At 39.9% G+C, this 20,620-nt stretch overlaps 1 protein-coding gene across 1 annotated transcript in view; it reads left to right on the top strand.

Annotated features, from left to right (window-relative positions):
• The window catches only part of arhgef1b (Rho guanine nucleotide exchange factor (GEF) 1b), a 54,850-nt gene that overhangs the window by 29,764 nt on the left and 4,466 nt on the right, over positions 1-20,620 (top strand). The window contains exons 8-31 of the mRNA XM_042489121.1: positions 1,028-1,168; positions 4,297-4,326; positions 5,243-5,354; positions 5,913-5,988; positions 6,217-6,246; positions 7,073-7,273; positions 8,207-8,348; positions 9,895-9,906; positions 11,175-11,339; positions 13,599-13,789; positions 13,875-14,021; positions 14,337-14,419; positions 14,764-14,889; positions 15,000-15,114; positions 16,223-16,323; positions 16,482-16,556; positions 16,673-16,748; positions 18,250-18,417; positions 18,526-18,613; positions 18,695-18,802; positions 18,944-18,996; positions 19,108-19,251; positions 19,365-19,490; positions 20,337-20,521. Coding sequence (XP_042345055.1) covers positions 1,028-1,168; positions 4,297-4,326; positions 5,243-5,354; positions 5,913-5,988; positions 6,217-6,246; positions 7,073-7,273; positions 8,207-8,348; positions 9,895-9,906; positions 11,175-11,339; positions 13,599-13,789; positions 13,875-14,021; positions 14,337-14,419; positions 14,764-14,889; positions 15,000-15,114; positions 16,223-16,323; positions 16,482-16,556; positions 16,673-16,748; positions 18,250-18,417; positions 18,526-18,613; positions 18,695-18,802; positions 18,944-18,996; positions 19,108-19,251; positions 19,365-19,490; positions 20,337-20,521 — 2,695 coding nt within the window. The remainder of the gene's footprint in view (positions 1-1,027; positions 1,169-4,296; positions 4,327-5,242; positions 5,355-5,912; positions 5,989-6,216; positions 6,247-7,072; positions 7,274-8,206; positions 8,349-9,894; positions 9,907-11,174; positions 11,340-13,598; positions 13,790-13,874; positions 14,022-14,336; positions 14,420-14,763; positions 14,890-14,999; positions 15,115-16,222; positions 16,324-16,481; positions 16,557-16,672; positions 16,749-18,249; positions 18,418-18,525; positions 18,614-18,694; positions 18,803-18,943; positions 18,997-19,107; positions 19,252-19,364; positions 19,491-20,336; positions 20,522-20,620) is intronic.

Here is a 20,620-nt window from a genome sequence, read left to right as displayed (position 1 = left end):
TGCGTTGTAAAGTCACTAAATAAATGGTAACATTTATTTATTTTTTTAATAATTCACTTAATTCCTCTTTTCAAACTCTTCATGATGGGAATTAAAGCAGTGAAATAATCCCACATACAGTGTGAGGCACACAGAATCAGTAATAAAAATAACTAATAAATGCAAGGTATTTCCCAATTCTAACCAGATCAGACTTTTTCCACTGGACCAAAAATGTAATATTTTTTGTTAACATAAATGTTTGGGCAAAATTGTTCTTAACTAGACTTACTGATGCACAAATGTACTTCTCCACAATGTTGTCGATCTCTGTATGTCGCTTTGTTGAAAATTTAATAAAAAAAGATTTGGAATAAAATTGTTCTTAACTCTGTAAAAAAGGTTTGTTAATTTATTTTATTTTATTTATGTATTTATTTTTTACATTTTCAGTGTAGGTTATTGTGAAATTGGTCTTAAACTTCATCCCGAGCAGCATTAAAAAAAATGGCCTTTAACTGTAGGAACCCTGCAGGAGTTTCAGGCTTCTTCCGACACTTCATCATCATCATCTGGGCACAGTTTAGTCGGCCAGGGGAGAAATCCTAGGACATTCCCTTAAAGCAAGAAAAGGTCATCTTGATCTTTCTTACTTTTTTTCGCATTTATTAGCATTTTGCCCCTGTGATGCTTAAGATTAGTTTTTAATCTGATCCAAAGAAGTTGTGCTGCCTTGGATAAGAACGTACAGGAAAATGTGAGATTTCAGAGTAAGTTGCCAAAAAGCATAGCTCACAATAAAAAAATGTGCACATCACGGTCAGGATAATGATAATTAGTGTCTTTTTGTGAATTAAAAAGGTTTCTGTTCACTTGGAACTGTTGATGAATAGGCATATTTTAGGCATGGTAATGCACTGAGTGGCCCTCTTCATCTATATTATGTGTCTGCTCACAGAATCAGGAAAACATTCATCACTTTACTCTAATAATCCTTTTTTTCCCCAATATTAATCTGGCCAAACTCCTTCTGCTGTATCTTGCACAGGCAAAAGAGGATGATGGGTATGACACCCAACGAGGCTGAGCTCATCGACGTGGAGAGCCACTATCCCACCGACCGCATCCCGATGGAGATGAAGGAGAAGTCTGTAGCGGAGAACCTGCTGGAAAAGATGTCTGAGACACAGTGAGTGTTTCTCTCTCTCATTGCTCCTCACAGCAGCAAGAACAAGATTATTTATTCTTCCTATTAGGAGGAGTTGTTTGCAGTATCGTTGTCTTAGGGCTGCTCGATTATGGCAAAAATCGTAATCACGATTATTTAGGTAAATATTGATGTCAGGATTGTTTACCATGATTACTCATTTACATTGTAAACATGTTGCATTTATTGAACATAAAAAACGTCTATAAACAGTTGAATTTTAATTTCCCTTTAAAACTTTTCCCATTGAGCTTCTTTTAATTCCTTAATTGAATTCCTATTGAGTCACTTTTTATAATGTGTCGTTAACTGATGACTTGCAGTGGATGTCGATGGGGTTGTTCTTTTCTCCCTTTTGTTTTTTTATTATTTGGTCATCGTCAACTTTGTGTTTAAACTTAAATTGATTAAAATGATTTGTCGCGTTGCCGTGTTGTGCAGACACCACCATGTAGCAAATCTTGCATTTTATTCTTTTTTTTTGCTCCACGTTGGATGCCTCGTATCCAAAGTGTTCCCATACGACGGAATTAGTCCTGCCTAATTTGCTCACCAAACACTGTCACTTTTCTTCCGTCATCTTCCCTCGTGCTGATACAACTTGCCTCGCTGGTACTTTCAGCTGCTTGTGTTGAGCTTAGGCTGAGGGAAGGAGCGGCAAAAAAGTGCATGCACGTGGCACTCATGGCACAAGACAAAATAAGGGTGCACTTGCAAAACGGGATGTGGAAAAGTTGTTATTGTTTTTTCTCGAGTACATTGTTTTTGTAATTGTTGGGAGTCGAAAATTCTTAGTTGAGTAACCATTTTGGGTGCCCCGAAGTAAAAGTGAAATTCATTTTCTGCATTTAATTAGATGTTGGTGAGCACTTCAAAAGCTTGGGAGGACACCAAACTCGACCAGTCACATCATCAGTGGACAAAAATAGCAACTGCTGTAGAAAATATCGGGTTCTTTGAGGAAAAAAACTTGTATTCCAGTTTAAACACATGAGGAGAGATCAATCGCCACTTCCAAGGAGCACTTTGGTTGTGTACGCTGTTAACAGTGAAGCTTTCGCTTTATAGAAACCTGGTATACACGCAGCAGTTTAAATCAATACACTTTTAGATTTCCATCACTCATTGTTCCTCTTTTGGCGGGGCGAGTTCATTCTCTGAAATGGGAGCTAAAAATGTCCCTCAAAACCTCATTCTAACAACTACAATCCTTCCCAGCTCTTGCGGTGGGGACACAACAAAAATGGGTGTCTGCACCTATGAATAAGAACTAGGAATAACTTTCTCCAGTCTGAAAATCTCTTAAGTGGCCTTCTTGTGTATTCCTGTTGGCACTACCACATCTGAAGAACTGAGGGAATCAGGCAAGTGTGGCTGATGACTGATTAAAAGACGAAATGCAATTTTCACCCACGAGAAAACAATACTTCTGAGTGTCACAATGATATTATAAAAAAACCCAACAACTTTTAAATAGTAATTGGACAGTAGGGAAAACACTTCAGTGTCCTCTCTCTTCTCTGCTGCTCTGCCCTTAAAGCTGAGGGGATGATTGGTTTGTGAGATAAAAAAGGTGGAAAAGCAGCATTTTTGAATCCGTTCCCTCTACAGTTGGCACTACACTTTCTATAAGGCTCTATAGTAGGTATATTCAGCATTAGCTCTGCACATAAACCAATCTAGTGCAAGGCTCACAGAGACAACTCCGGCAGGAGATGGAGAAAATCAAACTCAGTAGACTAGAGAGCTGGAGAGGGAACAGTGATTGGAAGAGAGCACAATAGAGCAAGAAGGAAATGAAGAGGCAGAGAGGAAAAGATGGAGTCAGCAGTGCCACGCTGGCAGGAAGGCTCTCCCATGGCATTTTGCCAAGCGGAGGGAGGGGTGTTGGTGTTTGTGGGGGGTTACACAGCGGAAGAAGCAAAGGGAGAGAAAAGGCCAGAGGGTTATCAGTGCTGGACAGCTCCTGCCCTGGACACGGTTAAAGAAAGAAAGCAAGAGATCTAGGGGAAAGTTAATCTATCCTTGACCCCGTGGCCAACTACAATGTGTTATCCTCCACAAGAAGCAAGTCAGACAGAGAGGGAGAGGAGGCCAGCGAGAGGGCAGGAGACTGTCTAACTTCATCTTGTCAGAACAGAAAAAAAAAAAGAACAACAGAAATGATAGGAGATGCACTGTGCACGAGCTGCCCTCGTCCTGTGGATATAACCGCGCTGTCAGTGGAGAAGACACAAAAAGCCGACAAAGCACTCTGTGTCTCTGAAAATTCAGCTTTGGACTCACTCGGTTACCATCACACAGTTGGATCTTTATCCACAATGCACAAAAGATTCACTTACTTTATTCATTACTGCCGACAGTCATTTCTCTGTTACCCTCACACGTCTCCCACACTCTTGCACCCGCTGACCCCCCTCCCATTCGACCACAACACAGTGACCCCTCTCATTGGTCTTTCTGGTGCTGACAATGAGGCAACCAGACCATTTCATTGGATTATGCAGGGAATTCCCGGGGAAACCCCTCCCACCCTTTATGTTCAAAACATGAGTATCCAATTTCCACAGTCTTGCCTGCATGTTGCATCAGACAAAAACATGGTTAAATAGACATTTCCGCTGTGCTTGACCGTTTCTTACGTCGGATTCCCTTTTGCAGACAGCTTACCGGAGACACAGACCAGAGCAGAAAAACTTTTAGACAGCCTAGGGGCAAAAGTTTAAATTATTTGCAGATCTTTAAGAGTGCAGTTGATTTTTGATTTTTCTAGAGCAGACAGAGGTGCAGCTTTTGATGCATCTTTTACTTTTTTGATCTTTTTTAGTTTTTTTTTTTTTTTTTTTTTTTCTGCAAATTTTAGAATATGTTCAATAGCTTTTGCTCTGAACACAAAAACACAACAATCAGCTTTGAGTTGGCTCAGGAAAAGCAAAGTCATTTCAGATTCCACCGGCCCAAAACAAACCTAATAATCAGTCGAGCAAGAGAAAGGAAAAATGCTACTTAAGAGGAAGAGGTGAGCTTGGTGCTGCAAGATAAGCGAGCCTGTTTTTGCTTTTGTCCCTTTTTAATAGTAACGTCACTGACACCTGTCTTTCTCTTTGCAGACCCACAATTGTCTCAGACGAGGAAAAATGGTGAGTAAAGTTTTTTTAGTGATGTTTGTAATATTTGCATGAGTTTTCTGTTTGAGTTTGTATTTGTGCATGTGGAGCTGATTTGATCTCTGCATGCTTCTCCGAGCCTGGGTGTGGTCAAACCACAAGATTTTTATACTGGCTAATGTGCAACAAATACTCATTAAAGTCTGAGCTGATTTCAGTTTAGTTTTTCTACATAATATGTCCTTTGTGCAAATATATATCTTTATAATTTAAACTTGTAAAAAAGACTGCAATGCATTTTAAAATGTTCATCATCTTGATTAATGTGTTGCACATACAGTAAATTATTAAACCCTGTCATGCACTGTTTTTCCTTTTCTTTTACCAGTTCTGGTCCTTTGTGATTAAAGTTCTTTATGTTAGACTCGGTATATTCAGACAGCATGCTCTGTAAAACTGAGACACTTGTGCTTTTCTCTTCTGCACATCCCCAGAGGCCCCTCCCTAAGTTTTTTTTCCTCACAACTTCTCTTATTTCTCTCAACTCCTCCTTTGTCTTTATCTGTCACGTTTACTCTCCTCCTGACTTTTTTCAACTCCTCCTCCTCCCTCTCTGGACCTCTTCGACTCTCCACCTCCCCTTTTCCCACCTCCCTCCATCTGCCCATCCTCATTTTCATCCTCTCTCCCCGCTTTTGCACTGTCCATTTTGTGCAAGTCTCTCAGCATTATAATGAGTAACACCAGAGACTATGCAAATATACTTTGCTGCAGCCTTAAATGTGAAATACACTACGGACAGAAGCATCTACAAGAATCGTATTACCATGAATTTGAATAAGTTTAATTATACTTTTTTAAAAAATTCTGCAAAACAGAACATTAACAAATAAGTAAAAACAGCAATGGGTATTTTTAATTAATACTCTCTATCTAACTTCTCTCGCAGCCAATCCATCTTTACAGCGGTGGCCTTCTACATGAAGCACCTCGGGGTGAAAACCCGAGCGGTGGACAGTAAGAAGTCCAGAGGAGGCTTCTTCAGGAGACAGCTAGTGAAGGTGAGCCGCCATCACATATGTGGAGGGACAACATCCCCATCCTATTAGCAAAAACCAAATAAATCAATCATCACCGAAGTCAATAAATGCACTGTCCTTATGAAACCTTTAAGGAAAGGATACTCATCTCCTTCCAGGATTTTAGGACATTTCTAGGATTTTAAGATGTTTCTGGGAATTTATGATGTTTCTAGGATTTTAGGATGTTTCTAGGATTTTAGGAACATTAGGGGTTTTGCTGGACCTCTGTTGGGGATGCAGGGGGTCCTCCACTGGCCCTTTTTTTTTGATAAACAAGCTCTATTTTGAGGCTGTTTTATGCATGATTGCACCTTATGTATACTGAAAGTACAAAAACAATTCACAGTCACACTGTGAATCACTTCATTTTTATCATGAATTAGAAAATGGTGGAGGCAACCTGGCAAACAGCTGGGGGCCAGATTTGGCCCGTAGGCTATAGGTTGAGTATCGCTGTTTTAAGGGCTAAAAGAAACAAAAAATGCTTTCACACATATTTGACTACCTCCCTTGCCCCTACCTGTGTTGTCTCTCCAGAACAAGAAGGATGAATCTACAAAGGGCAAGCCCAGAGGGGTGTTTCCTGGCATCCCCAGCTGGATCGCAGGCAACAGTATGTATCTGCTTTTTTTGTCCCAGCAAACATTAGCTCTGTTACTTTATTTTTGCATCTTTTATTTCATTTCTGAATGATTTTTGAAAGTATTCTACACGTATGCATAAATATGTATGATTATGCATTATAGTGACATATATCTTTATGTGGTATTATTGAATACTGATTTTTCATGAGTGGCCTGGATATGAGAACATGTTGTCCTGCCCTTCTTTCCTGTTACAGTTGACGTCAAACCTAAAACGGAGGCTGAAGGTACTAGTCGTTCGGAGTTTCCAACCCCCCCTTTTATCTGTAGATTGCTCACATCCGAACTAATCAACACCATTAGCATGCCTGCATGTCCCAAATCAAACTGGGAGGGGATGTGGGTGGAGAATTGTGTAGTTCTGTTTTGCAGGGTGGTTGTTTGAAGAATTAGTTGCACTGTGTATTTTGTAATTACCAGAAAAACCTCACACAGCTCACATAGTATCCCATCTGCAGGGGTTTTGGGTGTTCTCTTGCACCAAACTAACCCTCTTATTTATTACAGAGGCCCTGATTGCACCATACTCATCCTGCCTGTTTGTCTGTCTCAGAGTCCCTTTTTCATTGACTAAAGTGCTTTTATAACATTTTTTTTTTTTGGTACCTGCTTTAGGGCTACACGATATGAGGAAAATACGTGATATGCGATAACACTGTTGCACAATCAAAATATTACTTAATAAACAAATATTAAACTGTGCTCAGTTTTCTGCTGCTTTCAGTAAACTGTTTAAGTACAGAAAATTGGCTGTTGAGCTAATAAAATCAAAGGAAATTATTTCCAGTGTTCTTTTATTGAACAAATTAAACATTAAAGTGAACACAAAAGACACCAGTTAAAAAAAGAATGATTTTAAAGTGCAGTTTTCTACTAATTCTCTCTTTCAACTAACTCAAAAGATGCCTGAGTGTAATATTGTAGTCTTTTGCGATGTGTTTATCGTGTTGTTGACATCGTGAAGATGATGAAAAAAAAATATTGTGCAGCCCTAATCTTCTTAGTCTTTAGTTCAGCACTGTTTAACTTGTCACACCTTTACCTCCTCTTCAGCGGAAAAGGAGAAAGTGAATCCAGAGCGTAAGGGTCCAACTCCCGGCAGATGCTCCTTGACCGACCCTGCAGCTCCTTCCCTTCCCAGCAGGAAGTCTGGTTCCTCTGGAAGCCCCGCCTCCCTGCCTGGGTCAGAGATCAGTGAGGGGTCAGGCAACAACATCAGCACCGCCAACAGCCCCGAGTCTTTACACATGGATGGTAAACCTGCTCATTGACTGGACTAACTTACTATCAGCTCTGTGAGGCACAGTGGTGCTTTGAGCTTAATGCTATTTTCAGCATGCTCACAGTGGCAGTGCTGACATGATGTTTAGCAGGTTTAACCCTTTGAAACCTGAGGAATGTGGCCTGATTTCAGTCAAAAAACATTGTAAAAAGGCAATGAAAGAGGAAATGGCCCGACATTTAGGAAGAAATTAGCAAAAAGTACAAGAAAATTACCTGAAAAGTATATTTAAAAAAAAGTAAAACAACAAACAAGTAACTGACCTGGATAAAGTGTTAAAAAATCACAATAATTCTGTAACATAATTTTAAATATGTAAATATAATTAGTAAAAAAAACAGTTTTCCCTCACTTTTTTCTTCTTGCCTATCAAATAATTGTAAAAGGCGTCCGAAAGCAGCACGAGAAAAGTGATATCACTCCAGATTTCAAGGGGTTAATATTCAATGTTCACCACCTTCGTTTAACTTGTTAACATGCTTTAAATACATAATTTAATGTGACTGTGAATAATCATGTCACTGCTTTTTATAATGTATTTGTTGCTTGCAGATAAACACTAAGATGTTTGTGATTAGTTTGGTGGCACACTCAAGACTCCTTAGTTTAGTCATTCAAATTATCTAAAAAAAAACTTCTATTAAAATAATGAAAAAAAGGAAATACTATATATATATATATATGAAATACATTGGCTTATAAACAGCATATCATGATTGTGTGGTATCAGCATTTGAAGTAGAAAAATCACAATATGATATCTGGTGTAAAAAAAGATATAAATGTATATATCTTGTGTAAATAGATATACCTGTACTTTATTTATCCATTATTGTTAATGAGATATACATAGGTTCATTTGCAGGATAAAAGCACAAACTAATTTTCCTTTTTTAATCTTCCAGGCCTCCCAAGCAATCGCTTAGAGCCTCCGACCCTGTCAGATGGTGGTGACGTGTCCCCTGTCGGGCTGGGAGTAGGGCTAACTGTCGGGGAGCCCCTCTCACCCATGGACACTCCCACTGAGGACAATGTGGAGAAAGACAGGTGAGAATGAAGGAGATGGTAATAAAAAAAAAACAAAACAGTAGCATCCAGGGAGTGAGATAATAACTGCTGTGTGGAGACTCAATAATAAGAAATTACAGGATTAGAGATTGTAATGAGATTATAATCAGACTGTATGAGAGGTGTATAAATCCAATGACCAGGGGGAAGGGGGACACGTTTGAGGTGCTCAGGCTGAGGGAGCATGGTAAAACTCCCCCCAGCAGTCTGTCCCTGCCGTGTGCAAGCTTTTGTCATGCTGCCCGTTGCTCGCTCGCTAACAGATCCTGCAGATTTGAGAAGGACCCTGACCAGGTGAACTCGGACCCAAACTTCCCCTCCAGCCCTTTGCCTTCCCTCTTCCCCCTGCCCTCTCTTCTTTCTCTTCTCACAACGGCTCGTGTGCTTCTAATATCCTTCTGTCCCATTTGTCTTCTTCTGTGTGCATCCTGTTGTGCATTTCCTAATGTTAACAACAGAGCTTCCTTGCAGTTTTTGTTGCAGGCATTGTTTGTGTAGTTCTGACTCTCGTGTTTTTATTGGATTCAGGTACTTGTTGGTCAATGCACTGGTGACTTCTCCTAGACTGAGACACTTGTACTTGCCACGGTTGTATGGCACTGATTATAGATGAGGCTTACTCTGCTGCAACTCTCTAACCAGTAAACAGGTTTGGCATTTCATTTAGACAATTTAGCGAATGCATAGAAATGGTGATACTGATAAATTTTTCCACAGCTTGAAAAAAAAAGTTAAAATTTGCCTCTGAGTCTACCGCAAAGTTTTAGACAACGTGGTTAATATTCACACTGTGCAGCTATTTAGTTAAAGCTGTAGCTGGTAACTTTTGTCAAAATAACTTTTTGTCATATTTGCTGAAACTGTCACTGTATCCACGCAGTAGTACAAGACATTTGCTCTGTTAATAAAATCATGTTCCTCTGCCTCCTTGTAGTGCTTCTATAGCATTTTCAAGAATCACAAAAACAACTTATTGGCGAAGAAGGTCGACTTTTGAAACGCCCCACATCACCTGTGTCTCAGCCAAAACTTTGCATCTGACCACACTGCAAAGACTTCAGCCAACAGCCAACTAGATGGACGATGGACGGGCATCAGACACTTAACGATGGCCCGGTTTCTCAGGGCCCTCATGTGCTTTTGTGTGGCAGTACTGATAGTTTCGGCAAACATGGCAAAAAGTTATTTTCATAAGAGTTACCAACTCCAAGCTCTAATAGTCAAAAGTGGACAAAAAGTTTAATTTGACATTTCAGTTTTTGTTGCTCGCCCCGTGTGCTTTCCAAGGTGTCTGCGTCTGTTGTGGCCAGGGCCCGTCCTTTGTCCTGCTTGTCTCCACAGTGTGTGCGGTTACATGTTTTGCCAGGGGCTTTGGCATCTTACTTGGCATGCTACACTGAAGGAGGTTAGAACTAGTTTAGTATATCATGTCGGGGTGTGCCTATTGCATGTGATGGTTGCAACTGTGGCTGACAGCTGTTTGAAAGGCAGGTGTGTAACAATGTGGTGTCCCGTGTTTTTACAGACGGAAGACAAGGTGGGTGTCAGCGCCTTGACTGAGTCATGGACATGCTTCAGGCCTTATAGTGATCATACAAACAACACTTACATGCATACACACCAACACAAACATGGCTAAGTATCATGTGTTCGCTTGTGAAGGAATTAGAAAAAGCTTGATTGTTGAGATCAGTTGGATTTTTTTAGTGGATGTGAATGCACGTTTGTGTGGATTTGTTGACGTAAATGACCAGTTAAGTTGCCTAACTGCAACCTCCTGGTAGAAACATAATGTAGAAGCAATGCATGGCTACTTTCTTAATCCTTTGCTCCCTTTGCAAGTTGGCTTGGTTTTTTTGTTTTTAAAAACACAAGAAGACAATGAGCACCTTAAGAAGAAATAACCCAAAAATGGGGTAATGGCAAGAAATTATTAAAAAAGTAGAGACAGAATTCCTGGAAATAAGCAAAAAAAAGGAAGAAAAGTAAAATGAAACAAAAAAAGGAAAAAATTCTAATAATTTCAATAAATTATCATGATAATATGATAATTGTAAATATGGCCCTGTGGACACATTTTACAAGCTTTTTTTAATTTAAAAAAAATAAATAAATAAAATTAATTCCCAAATCTACTGATTTCTTGAAATTTGAGGGACATTTCTTGTCAAGGTGTACTTTGCCTTTTGTCCAGTGTTTTTGAAAGAAATCAGACTAATTTGCTCTGGGTTTAAAGTAAGAAATATGTGTGAAAGGCATCCAAAAGCAGCACAAGAAAAGTGATGTTGATTCAGGTTTCAACATACTCTTGTACTTTTTCTTGTAGTCCCAGTAACTCATTAGACAGACATTAGACATTCAACTGCTGTCATGTCTACAGTATATAAAGCATCTGTTCTCTAGTCTAACCAGTATATGCATGGCATACAATGTGTCATGCATATTCACTCATTTCTCATCTCTCTATCTTTTGTTGATGTGATTCTTTTTCCTTTTTGAACAACTCTCCCTCATCATTAACACAAATGTCTGTGCACACTGGCTGCATATGACTTTCTCCTCTGCTGTCCCTCCCTTCAAAAATGTTTTCCTTTTGGTATCTCCTCCTTCTTCTCTGTTGGATCTCTTTGTTTCCTCCTTACACACTTTTATTCTTGTTTTCTCCTCGTCATCTCTGTGGCCTCTTTTCCTGTTTTCTTACCCATCTGTTCTCTCTTGCATTTGCTCCCACATTATTTCCCTATCTCAACCCCTCCTTCCCTCTATTCTGTCCCTCATCCCTCCCTCATCCTTCCCTCCCTACAGTAGGAAAGTGATGCGTAGCGAGAGTGCGCGCGTGGACCGGCACTCATCTCGCCGCCGTGGCTCTTCCCGGGCAAAACAGTCTCGCTCCCGTAGTGATGTGGACCTCCAGCCGCCTTCTGCCACGACAACGACACCTGCCCCGCTCACCCCTCAGCACCTCCATCCGTAAGATGGACAAACCCCCGTCTTAATGCCTCTCTGACTGGAGAGGAGCACTGCAGGGACAGACAGGCTGGCAGACAAAACAGGATGAGTGAAATAATCAGGAAGTAATAATGAGAAAATTGATGCATCAAACCAACCTGGCTCATTCAGAACTATAGGGCAGATCACTTTGATAGAATATTTAAATTGATCTTTGTGAAAGGGACTTTTTTTTAAATGTAAGTGTCCATTGTCTCCTGTAAACACAAACTAAATCGATCTGGCTGACAGGTTTACTGACTTGTTCACCTTCAGACGGGTTTGCTGACCTGTGCTCCAACTGACAGGAGTGATAAACAGTTAAACAGCTCTCCTATTTTCAGTAAAAGCTCAGACATGTTGCTCTGTAGGGGAATGATAATCGATCATTGATTAACCCCTAATTAAGGGTTAGCTTGTTGGCTGTTAATTGCCTATAAATTCACAACGCAGTCAGTTGCATTTTGTCAGGAATCAGAGGGAAACGTCTAGAGGTTGAGTGGAGAGCTGTTACGTGCAGATAAAACCCAATGGTGTTTAACAAGAAGGCTAGAAAAAGAGGGAAAAATGTTTAAAATTGTGATGTTAAAGTTAATTAATTGATGCAATACCATGTCCGTCATGTAATGGTTACTGTGCAACAGAAAACTGCTATGGCTCTTCCCTAAGTCTGAATTGAAAATCTTCAGTTGTATTCAACCTAAATCATCACCTTTAATTTGTCACTGTATAGAAACTGTACGATTTACCAAAACTATAATATCCTCTCAGGTCTAACGGCATTTTCTGGATTTTATATATCTGGTTAAATTTATTAATTTTTAAAGGTGCTTGCATATAAAATGATACCCATGTGTTTTCTATCTAAATTTTTAGAGTATTTCAGCTCTCTGTATAATGAAGCAGTTTGTCCTTAAAAACTGTGCAAAGAGATCATTTGGTCCTAAAGCTGAAAAAATGGAGATGATGAAAATGTAGCAAAAATGCAAAAATAGGGTGATAAATTATCAAATGATTTCATTATTTAAAGATGATTTGATTAAAACAGTAATGAAATGATGGAAACCATGTTTCATTTTCTCTCGTCTTACATGCTTCACAAAAAGGCCATTTATAATTTCAGGAAAGCGGCCTCAAGGACTTGAGTCACAAAAATGATAGAAGAAATGTACTAAAATGTATATAAATTGAAAAATGAAAAATAGAGTGACAAAATTGATTTGATAAACTTGATGGACATTTCATTTAAAACAGTGTTGCGTCGATAATAAACGGGGCTGTGGTATTATATACCATTCATCATTTACAATACCCGATCTTACTTTTATTGTTACAGCAAGCAATTTCATTTACCTCTGTCAAAATGTCAAATCAAAAACAATGCCTGCTTGTCTAACTTGCAGGCCAGGCGTGCTCGTGAGCTTTTATCTTGGCTTGGCAGCAGGAAATAAAGGGAGGAAAGTGAGAGAATTTATCCTACAAATCTCCGTAGATAATTTTTCAACTACTAATGATGTTTTTCAATATCACATTGACCGGCTTCTATCATTTACTGAAACTGTGCAAATAAGTGATCTAAAATACATCCTAGACTAATTGAGCTAGTTAGTGAGGCGGCAGCAGCGGCTGCTCAGTTAGCGGGGAAAATGATGAAGCATGGCTCTTTTTTCATATCATGACTGTTTTAATCTAAATAAATTAATCAAATCAATTGATAATTTATCACTCTATTTTATATTTCAAAGCCATTTTTAAACCTCTGTTTTTAATTTAAATTCATTTTCATTTCCTCCATTTTTATAAGTTAATTTTTGGTACTTCCACCTTTAATGAAACATACTTTTACGTTTGTGAACCATTTGTTCTGGTGCTTGAAATAGTTTTACCAATGTCTAGGTTCACAAAAGTAGTGTGATATATAATATATATGCTAGGCTCTGCTTAAATACTGTATTTAAGCTACAGGAACAGCAACAGGACATTGACAGTTAGCTTATCTACTGAATACTCCATAAGCCATTAACATTTACATTATGCAATGTTAAGACATCCCTGGAGTGCATTTATTAGAAATGCCACCAGCTGCACACAGCTACTCTTGTCCCTCAGCCAACAACCTCCACTGGTGCCACGTGTGTGTGTGTACCGTCACTGGATAGCCACCTGGGTCGTACTTGAATTACGTTGTACACAAGTGAGCCTTCCTGAATTCATCCCTCTCCCACTTTCTTTGTTCCCCAGTTTTGATGGACCAGTTGGATTTCCCGAAGGGCCCGGCCACTCCCCCACCAGCCCCTCCCCACAGCTGGAGGAGATAGAGCCGCGCCTCCTGGAGTTTGAGCAGGACCCGCCCAACTGGAGGGAGCTGGCTCCCCCTGAAGCCCTGTCCAGTCTCAGCAAGAAGGAAACCAAGAGGCAGGAGGTCATCAATGGTGAGGAGGAGAACGATGAAGTGGGAAGGAAACTTGAGTCTTTTTAGTGTTTCTAAATCCGTGTTTACTCCCTCTCCCCTCTCAGAATTATTTGCAACGGAGCATGCCCATGTGCGGATGCTCAGTGTCCTTCAGATGGTTTTCTCAAAGCCCCTGGAGAGAGAGGAGCTCCTGACTTCCCCTGAGCTGTCCGCCATCTTCCCCAACCTGGATGAGATCATTGAGATGCACTGTGAGTGCCAGAGGCCTTTTCTGACTTGTGTTTGTGTCTTCCCACAGTCAGACACATGAATGATGTGAATCTCAATTTATGCTCTGGTTGTGAAGCTGCTTGTTGTGTGTATTTGTGGCCAATTATAAAGATAACTTCCTGCACAAAGTCTCTACTTGAAAAGGATATAACGCATTCAAGAATAACTCAGAAATCAAAAATAATCCCACCACTCACCAAAAAAAAAATCGTTGGTGATCTGTTGTATGACGGACAGTTGCTCAGTGTATTTTAAAAATAAATGATTCATTTGTTTCCCTCTGGCTCTGAATGCAGATAACTTCTATGAGAACTTGAAGAAACTGCGTTTGGATGACAACTTCATAGTCAAATCTATCAGCACCACAGTGCTCAACAGAGTGAGTCATAATCTTTCTCTTTATATTATCCCAGCTCTCTGTTCTCTCAGTATGTGTGTTGCTGTTAGGAAAACGGATTTGTGCTGACAATTTAATTTAACATAACTTGGCAGTAGTCGTGCCAAAATCTGATTTTGTCGGTTTAACAAATGCTGAAAGCTATTTGTCTATAAAAGTAAAATATTGGCTGTAACATGTAGACCGTTAAATGAGTTGTCTTTGCTCTGTACCTTTTCCAGCTCTTCTTCCATCTGTCCATCTCTTTATTCACCTTTTTTTCTTTTTTTTTTTTTACTTCTGGCTTCTACAGCACAGCATCATCTCTGTGTTTGTGTGTTTTCCAGTTTGAAGGCACAGAGGGCGAGTGGTTCCAGAAATTGACAGCTCGGTTCTGCAGTCATCAGTCGTGGGCCTTGGACCAGATCAAGAGCAGGCAGAAGAAAGAGCCACGCTTCAACTCCTTCATACAGGTATAAACACACACCATACACACACACAGATGCATGGACATGCAAGGTCATTTAAGTGCTCCAATACATGTGTTCTCACTCTGACTCTGTATGTGTGTGTTTAATCCCAGGAGGCAGAGAGTCGGCCCCAGTGCCGCAGGCTGCAGCTCAAGGACATAATTCCCATAGAGATGCAGAGACTGACCAAATACCCTCTGCTGCTGGAAAATATTGCCAAGAACACAGGTGTGTGTGTGTGTGTGTGTGTGTCTGTCTGGCTCATGTTTTTTTTGGAAGTCAGTATGCTCCTGGCATAACTGTTAATATTTTAATGAGACCTTTATGCTGTTAACTGATGGCAGGTGACTTTATTTTGCTAAATAAAATGTGAAGTGGACATCATGTTGTATTTAATTTTATGTCCTGATATCAGTATACTGCATATTGTAATATAATAGTTTTTTGGGAAAGAAATATTGGTAAATTGACAGGAATATCTGTTGTTTCAGCAAATTAAATACCTGACCAATCAAGCAACTGTATTACATAGATGCAAAAATATAGTGTTCTAACACATACACTTATATAAAATAGATATCAACTAAAAATATTATATTGTCTCATGGTGTATAATCTTTAGGGTTGGGTACCATACTCGGTTCTTTTAAGGGTATGGACAGAAGTACGTTGATACTACCAAGTACCGATTGATGTTAAATACATCAGTGCCAACTTTGGTACTTGACAGCACATCTGGGTAATAACACTGCGTTTAGATAAAAGGCAGAAGTGCTGCCAAGCACCCAAAAGTCTGGTGTGAAGCTCCAGGAAGCCACAAGGTTCATTTTCAAACAGAAAAAAAGGCACCCTTGTGTACCGATTCCAAAATCTAGGTACCGAAATCAGTTTGGGTGTTTGTTCAGATGTTAACAGTACAAAACTTGAATAATCATCACATCACTTTAGTGTGTTAAAAAAGAAAGATGGAATAAAAATTATTAAAATGAAAGAGACTTATTTACGAATGACTCCATGTCTGGTTTTATGTTGACAGCTGACGTATGGGTTTATATTTTTTATGACAGCCATTTGATGATCCATGCATTTTTGAAAATGTGACACATTTCCAGACCAGAAAGCAGATAATTGCTATACTCATGTTTTAAACAATATATGCCGATCTATATCAGAAACCAGGATAAATGTGGACAAACTTCAGCACACCAGCAAAACATTTAAACAATCGATTACTGCCCCACATTTTTGGTGTACGCTTGTGATTTATGGCTTTTGTTTGGGCTCTGCTGTGAAAGCTGTGTTTTCCTCACCTCTGTGTTTTTCTGTCTCTCCACAGAGGACCCGACAGAGAAGGAGAGGATCCAGCAGAGCGCAGAGTGCTGCAGAAAGATCCTCAACCATGTCAATGAGGAGGTCAAAGTGATGGAGAACCTATTGGTGAGAATCACAATCCATCACTCAAAACACTGTTAAGTAGTGATTGAGCACCTATTGGAGTCTGGTGAATTCATTTTGAGAACTCTGAAGGTCTGTGCTTGTTAGACTGCTTCTACTTCTGTGTCCTCTGACCAGCTAACCTTTCTCTCTGCTCCCAGACTCTGAAGGACTACCAGCGAAGACTGGACACATCAGGGCTCAAACCCAGTAATGAGCTTTATACTGAATATAAGGTAAGTTTTTTTTCAACAAAGTTTGTTTGCTTACACTGTTGAACTTTACAGAATTTACTTTCTTGACATTTTTGTTGCATGAAATGATCTCATTATTCTCTCTCCGTCTTTTCTAGAACATCGACCTGACACATAAGAAGATGCTTTATGAAGGCCCTGTGACCTGGAGAGTCACAAAGGAGAAGGCCATCGGTAAATATATGCTTGTGTACATCAAATGCATGCAAGCTGCCTTGGATCGTTTGCTGCAGAGACAAAAACTAATATTTCGCACATTAAAAAAATACCTGAACTATTTTTGAACAGTTCTCTGAAATTAAACAATTTTTAGGGTAATATGTATGACATTTAATTTATAAAATGTACTTACATGGTCAATTATATTGTTCCAAAAGGCAAAAAAACACACAACCCAAAAAACCACTATGGTTTATTTTGAGATATTGAGAACATTAGTACCTTTTTTTTCTGTTGTCATTTCCCCTTTTTTACATTTTGTAGATTAATGTTTGCTATATAAGGAAACCCAGCTGCAGTGAAGGTGCTTCTTCTTTTTTGTTTAAGTGAGATCTCATTGTCCCCTTGACTTCCTTTTTTTAACTAAGTTCCGTTCAATAAGCAAACCTCATTTCAATTCACTTCAACTTATTTATTCCTGCATGGGCAAGTGTGTGCAGCCTGGATCAACGGATACAAATGCGCATTAATTTTCAAATCTGGGCCATGCTCTTCTTTGGCAGCACTGTTCATCCCAGTTGATCAGTCGCAGAAGCATTTTGGAGACATGCTTCAATAGTTTGATTTAAAATTAATAAATAAATAAATAAGTTTAGTGACTTCTTTTCCACACTTATTTTTGTGGTGCCCCCTAGTGGTAGATTTAAATGAAAATTTCATGGTATGTTTCAGGTGTTGTCGACATTTTCTGCACTTTTTGTGATGATTGGACCAACGCTTCCAGAGTTAGGTCTATTTATGTGCTGAGCCATGCCCCCTTTAAAGTTCATTTGTCATTATCTTCAAAATACAATGCGATTTCAACAAGCTCTTGACAACTTTTAATAAACTTGATCCAGCATTGATCCGCAGAAAATCTGATAGAAAAACAGACTTAGATTAAGGATTTTTATTATTGTTACACATTTGTGGACAGCTTGACTTAGGTTAAGAAGAATTCAAAATTTGTCAAAAAGGTCAAAATGCTGGAAGATCTAGTTCAGCAGCCCTTAATCATTCTCAGTGCTTTTTTGTACACTGAGCTGTGCTTGTGTGCCGGATTTCAAGTCAGTTCGATTTACCATGTTAGGAGTGTGGCCTTTTTAAAAATTGAATTTTTGGGCCTTGATTATAGCGCCCCATCTGGCCGATTTGGTATCGTATTTGTTGAGCAGCATTTGCACACAGCTTTCAATCATTGGTGAAAACTTTGCGTGTCTACAATGAACCATCTCACAGGAAATATGCAAAAACATTTCTGAAGTAAATAAAAACAAAATTCACACAAAAACAAATGGGTTTCAGTCCAGATTATCTATAGAGATAGAGATAGAGAACAGTAAAGATATACGCATAAAAAATTACCTATTAGAAAGTGAAAGGGAAACGAATAGAAGAGAACCTCTCTTTCTTGTGTTCTTCCTTCTCTTCATCCTTGTCCTTCACCATCCTAATCTTTCCCCTCCCCGTCTCTCAGAGGTGCAGTGTGTGTTGCTCGGGGACCTGCTGGTGCTTCTTCAGAGGCAGGACGATAAGATGGTTCTCAAATGCCAGAGCAAGAGTACCATCGCCGTGCAGGAAGGCAAGCAGATGCTGAGTCCCATCATCAAGCTGGACTCAGTCTTCTTACGTGAGGTGGCCACAGGTTAGCCGCACACGACAGTACAGTAGTTTCACAGACAGATAAGCTCACTTACATTGTGAGATCAATACAATTCAACTTTCCAATTGCTGTTTTTTCCTGTTCTGTCAGATCGGAAGGCCTTCTATGTGATATTTACCTGGGACAGCGGTGCTCAGATCTATGAACTGGTGGCTCAGTCTATCGGAGAGCGGAAAATGTAAGAAATACACAGACTGACCATTTTTGTTTCAGAGGGCCAATCATAGGACGCATTTTTAACTGATCTGTGTGTTTACAGCTGGACTGATGTGATAAAGACAGCAGTGGATGATCTGAAGAAGAGTGGAGCACCCATGAGGTTGGCGCTGCCTCCTCTAAGTGGAGGAGCTCCCTTCAGTCCTTCCCCGTATGTGTCAATCCGTGTTTTTGTGTGTACGTGTGTGTGTGTGCTTTACTCATCTGTTGAAAGAGCGGGACGTGTTCATCAGCTGCCGAAGTTCACCCATCTCGAGATATCTCATTTCTTTTGTCATTTTCTCTCCATCAGGCTGTCTGCCCCTTTGAGCCCGACTGAGAATGGGGGTTTGAAAAGCAGCAGTGGTGAGACCGCAGCACTTGATCAACAGAGAACTTAATAACAAGCACACATTTGTTATTGTTACACATTTGTGGAAAGCTTGAGCTAAAGTTAAGTCTTGTGTCTGTCTGTAGATCGAGATAAGGACAGCTTGACAGATGACAAGTCTTCAGACCCCAGGCACAGGCTGATTGATTTCCTGTCAGACAAAGGTTTCGACTTGATAGGCCACTCCAACAGCGATCAGGAGAAGGTGGCCAACAGTGCTTTGGATGAAGGTGACTGAGGGGGTTCCTTGTGCTTCTATAGATGATTTCTCTATTTTTCTTGCCTTTCATTTCTTTCATAACAGCTTGCCTGTCCTTATAATGAAATGTGTCTCCTGTGTTAGTCATGTCGCTGAAAAGGCTGTTGGTGGGCAGCATCAGTCTGTCAGTGGACTCACAGCCTGATGAAGAAAATGGAGAGGACCAATCAGAAAGGCCCAGTCAAGACACGGATAGCTGTCAGGCGACGGGTAGGCGTTTGTGTTTTTTTAAAGGAACACTTTGACATTATTCATTAATGGGCTGGCGTTCACTTGCAAAATGTCACTCAAAATAACTCGCACCAACCACTAAGAAACTCAAAATGACCACAAAGAGACATAAATATACCACAAAGAGATGCAACAGAGCTGTAAAGAGACAAAAATAACTGCAAAAAATGGGCAAAATAACCCAAAGAGACTTTTGCCTTTTGCATGTCTGTGCCCAGTGTCTCATTATCACTCATGGACAAGAGCACTGACTCCCTGAAACATCACTGTAAAGTTAATGTTACCAGGCAGTGCTCACAACCACAAACTGTCATTTTTCCTCTTTGTTTTTTGTACGAATAAAACCAGCAAGATTTAATATGTTACCTATCGAGATGCTAGTGGGCACTTTGGATAGAGCCAGACTGGCTGTTTCCAGTCATGATGCTAAGCTAAGAATCTCCCAGCTGTAGCTTCATATTTATATTTATACGGAGAAATGTAAGCGTTGTAAAGATCTTCTTATTTAATTATCTGCAATGACGCTTATAAGTGTATTTTTCAAAAGGTTGTCCTTTAAACATCAGGTTAAAGTTTGGTTGTAAAGCTTTTTAGCCTTGATAGAAGTCCAAATGTTGTTTATTGTCTTTGTAACTGTGCAGATGTTTTAATTTCTTTACTCTTTGAATTTTCACATTCCTTTTTCACATATTTTGGAAATGTACCATTTTCTTCTCAGACCTAACCACATGACCAGATTGAATTTAGTTGTACTGACCAAAATTTACTGCATTTCAAAGCAAAGCTGACTCATAACACATCTAAACTGAGTCTTTCCATCCACAGAAGAGAGCCAGGCGAAAGACCGGGCAGCGGAGGAGGAGAACGATAACCCCTGTGAAAAAGAAGGTGCAGGGACGAAAGGAGAGGAGGAGAGGAGCATCAGTGCGCCCCTGGTGCTGTCCCAGGAGAGGATGGAGGAAGTGTGCAGGAGGCTCCACAGTCTGGAGGAACAACTAAAGAGACTACAGGTGAGGGGAGGTGAACAGAAAGGGAGAGAACAGAGAGAAAAGCGGGGAGCAGGTAGTATGACAGGGGCAGATAAAGATGAGAGACATAACAAAAGATGG

The sequence above is a fragment of the Plectropomus leopardus genome, chromosome 7, assembly GCF_008729295.1.
Source record: "Plectropomus leopardus isolate mb chromosome 7, YSFRI_Pleo_2.0, whole genome shotgun sequence".
In the NCBI taxonomy this organism is placed as follows: domain Eukaryota; kingdom Metazoa; phylum Chordata; class Actinopteri; order Perciformes; family Serranidae; genus Plectropomus; species Plectropomus leopardus.
This window is presented reverse-complemented; position numbering and strand designations above follow the sequence as displayed.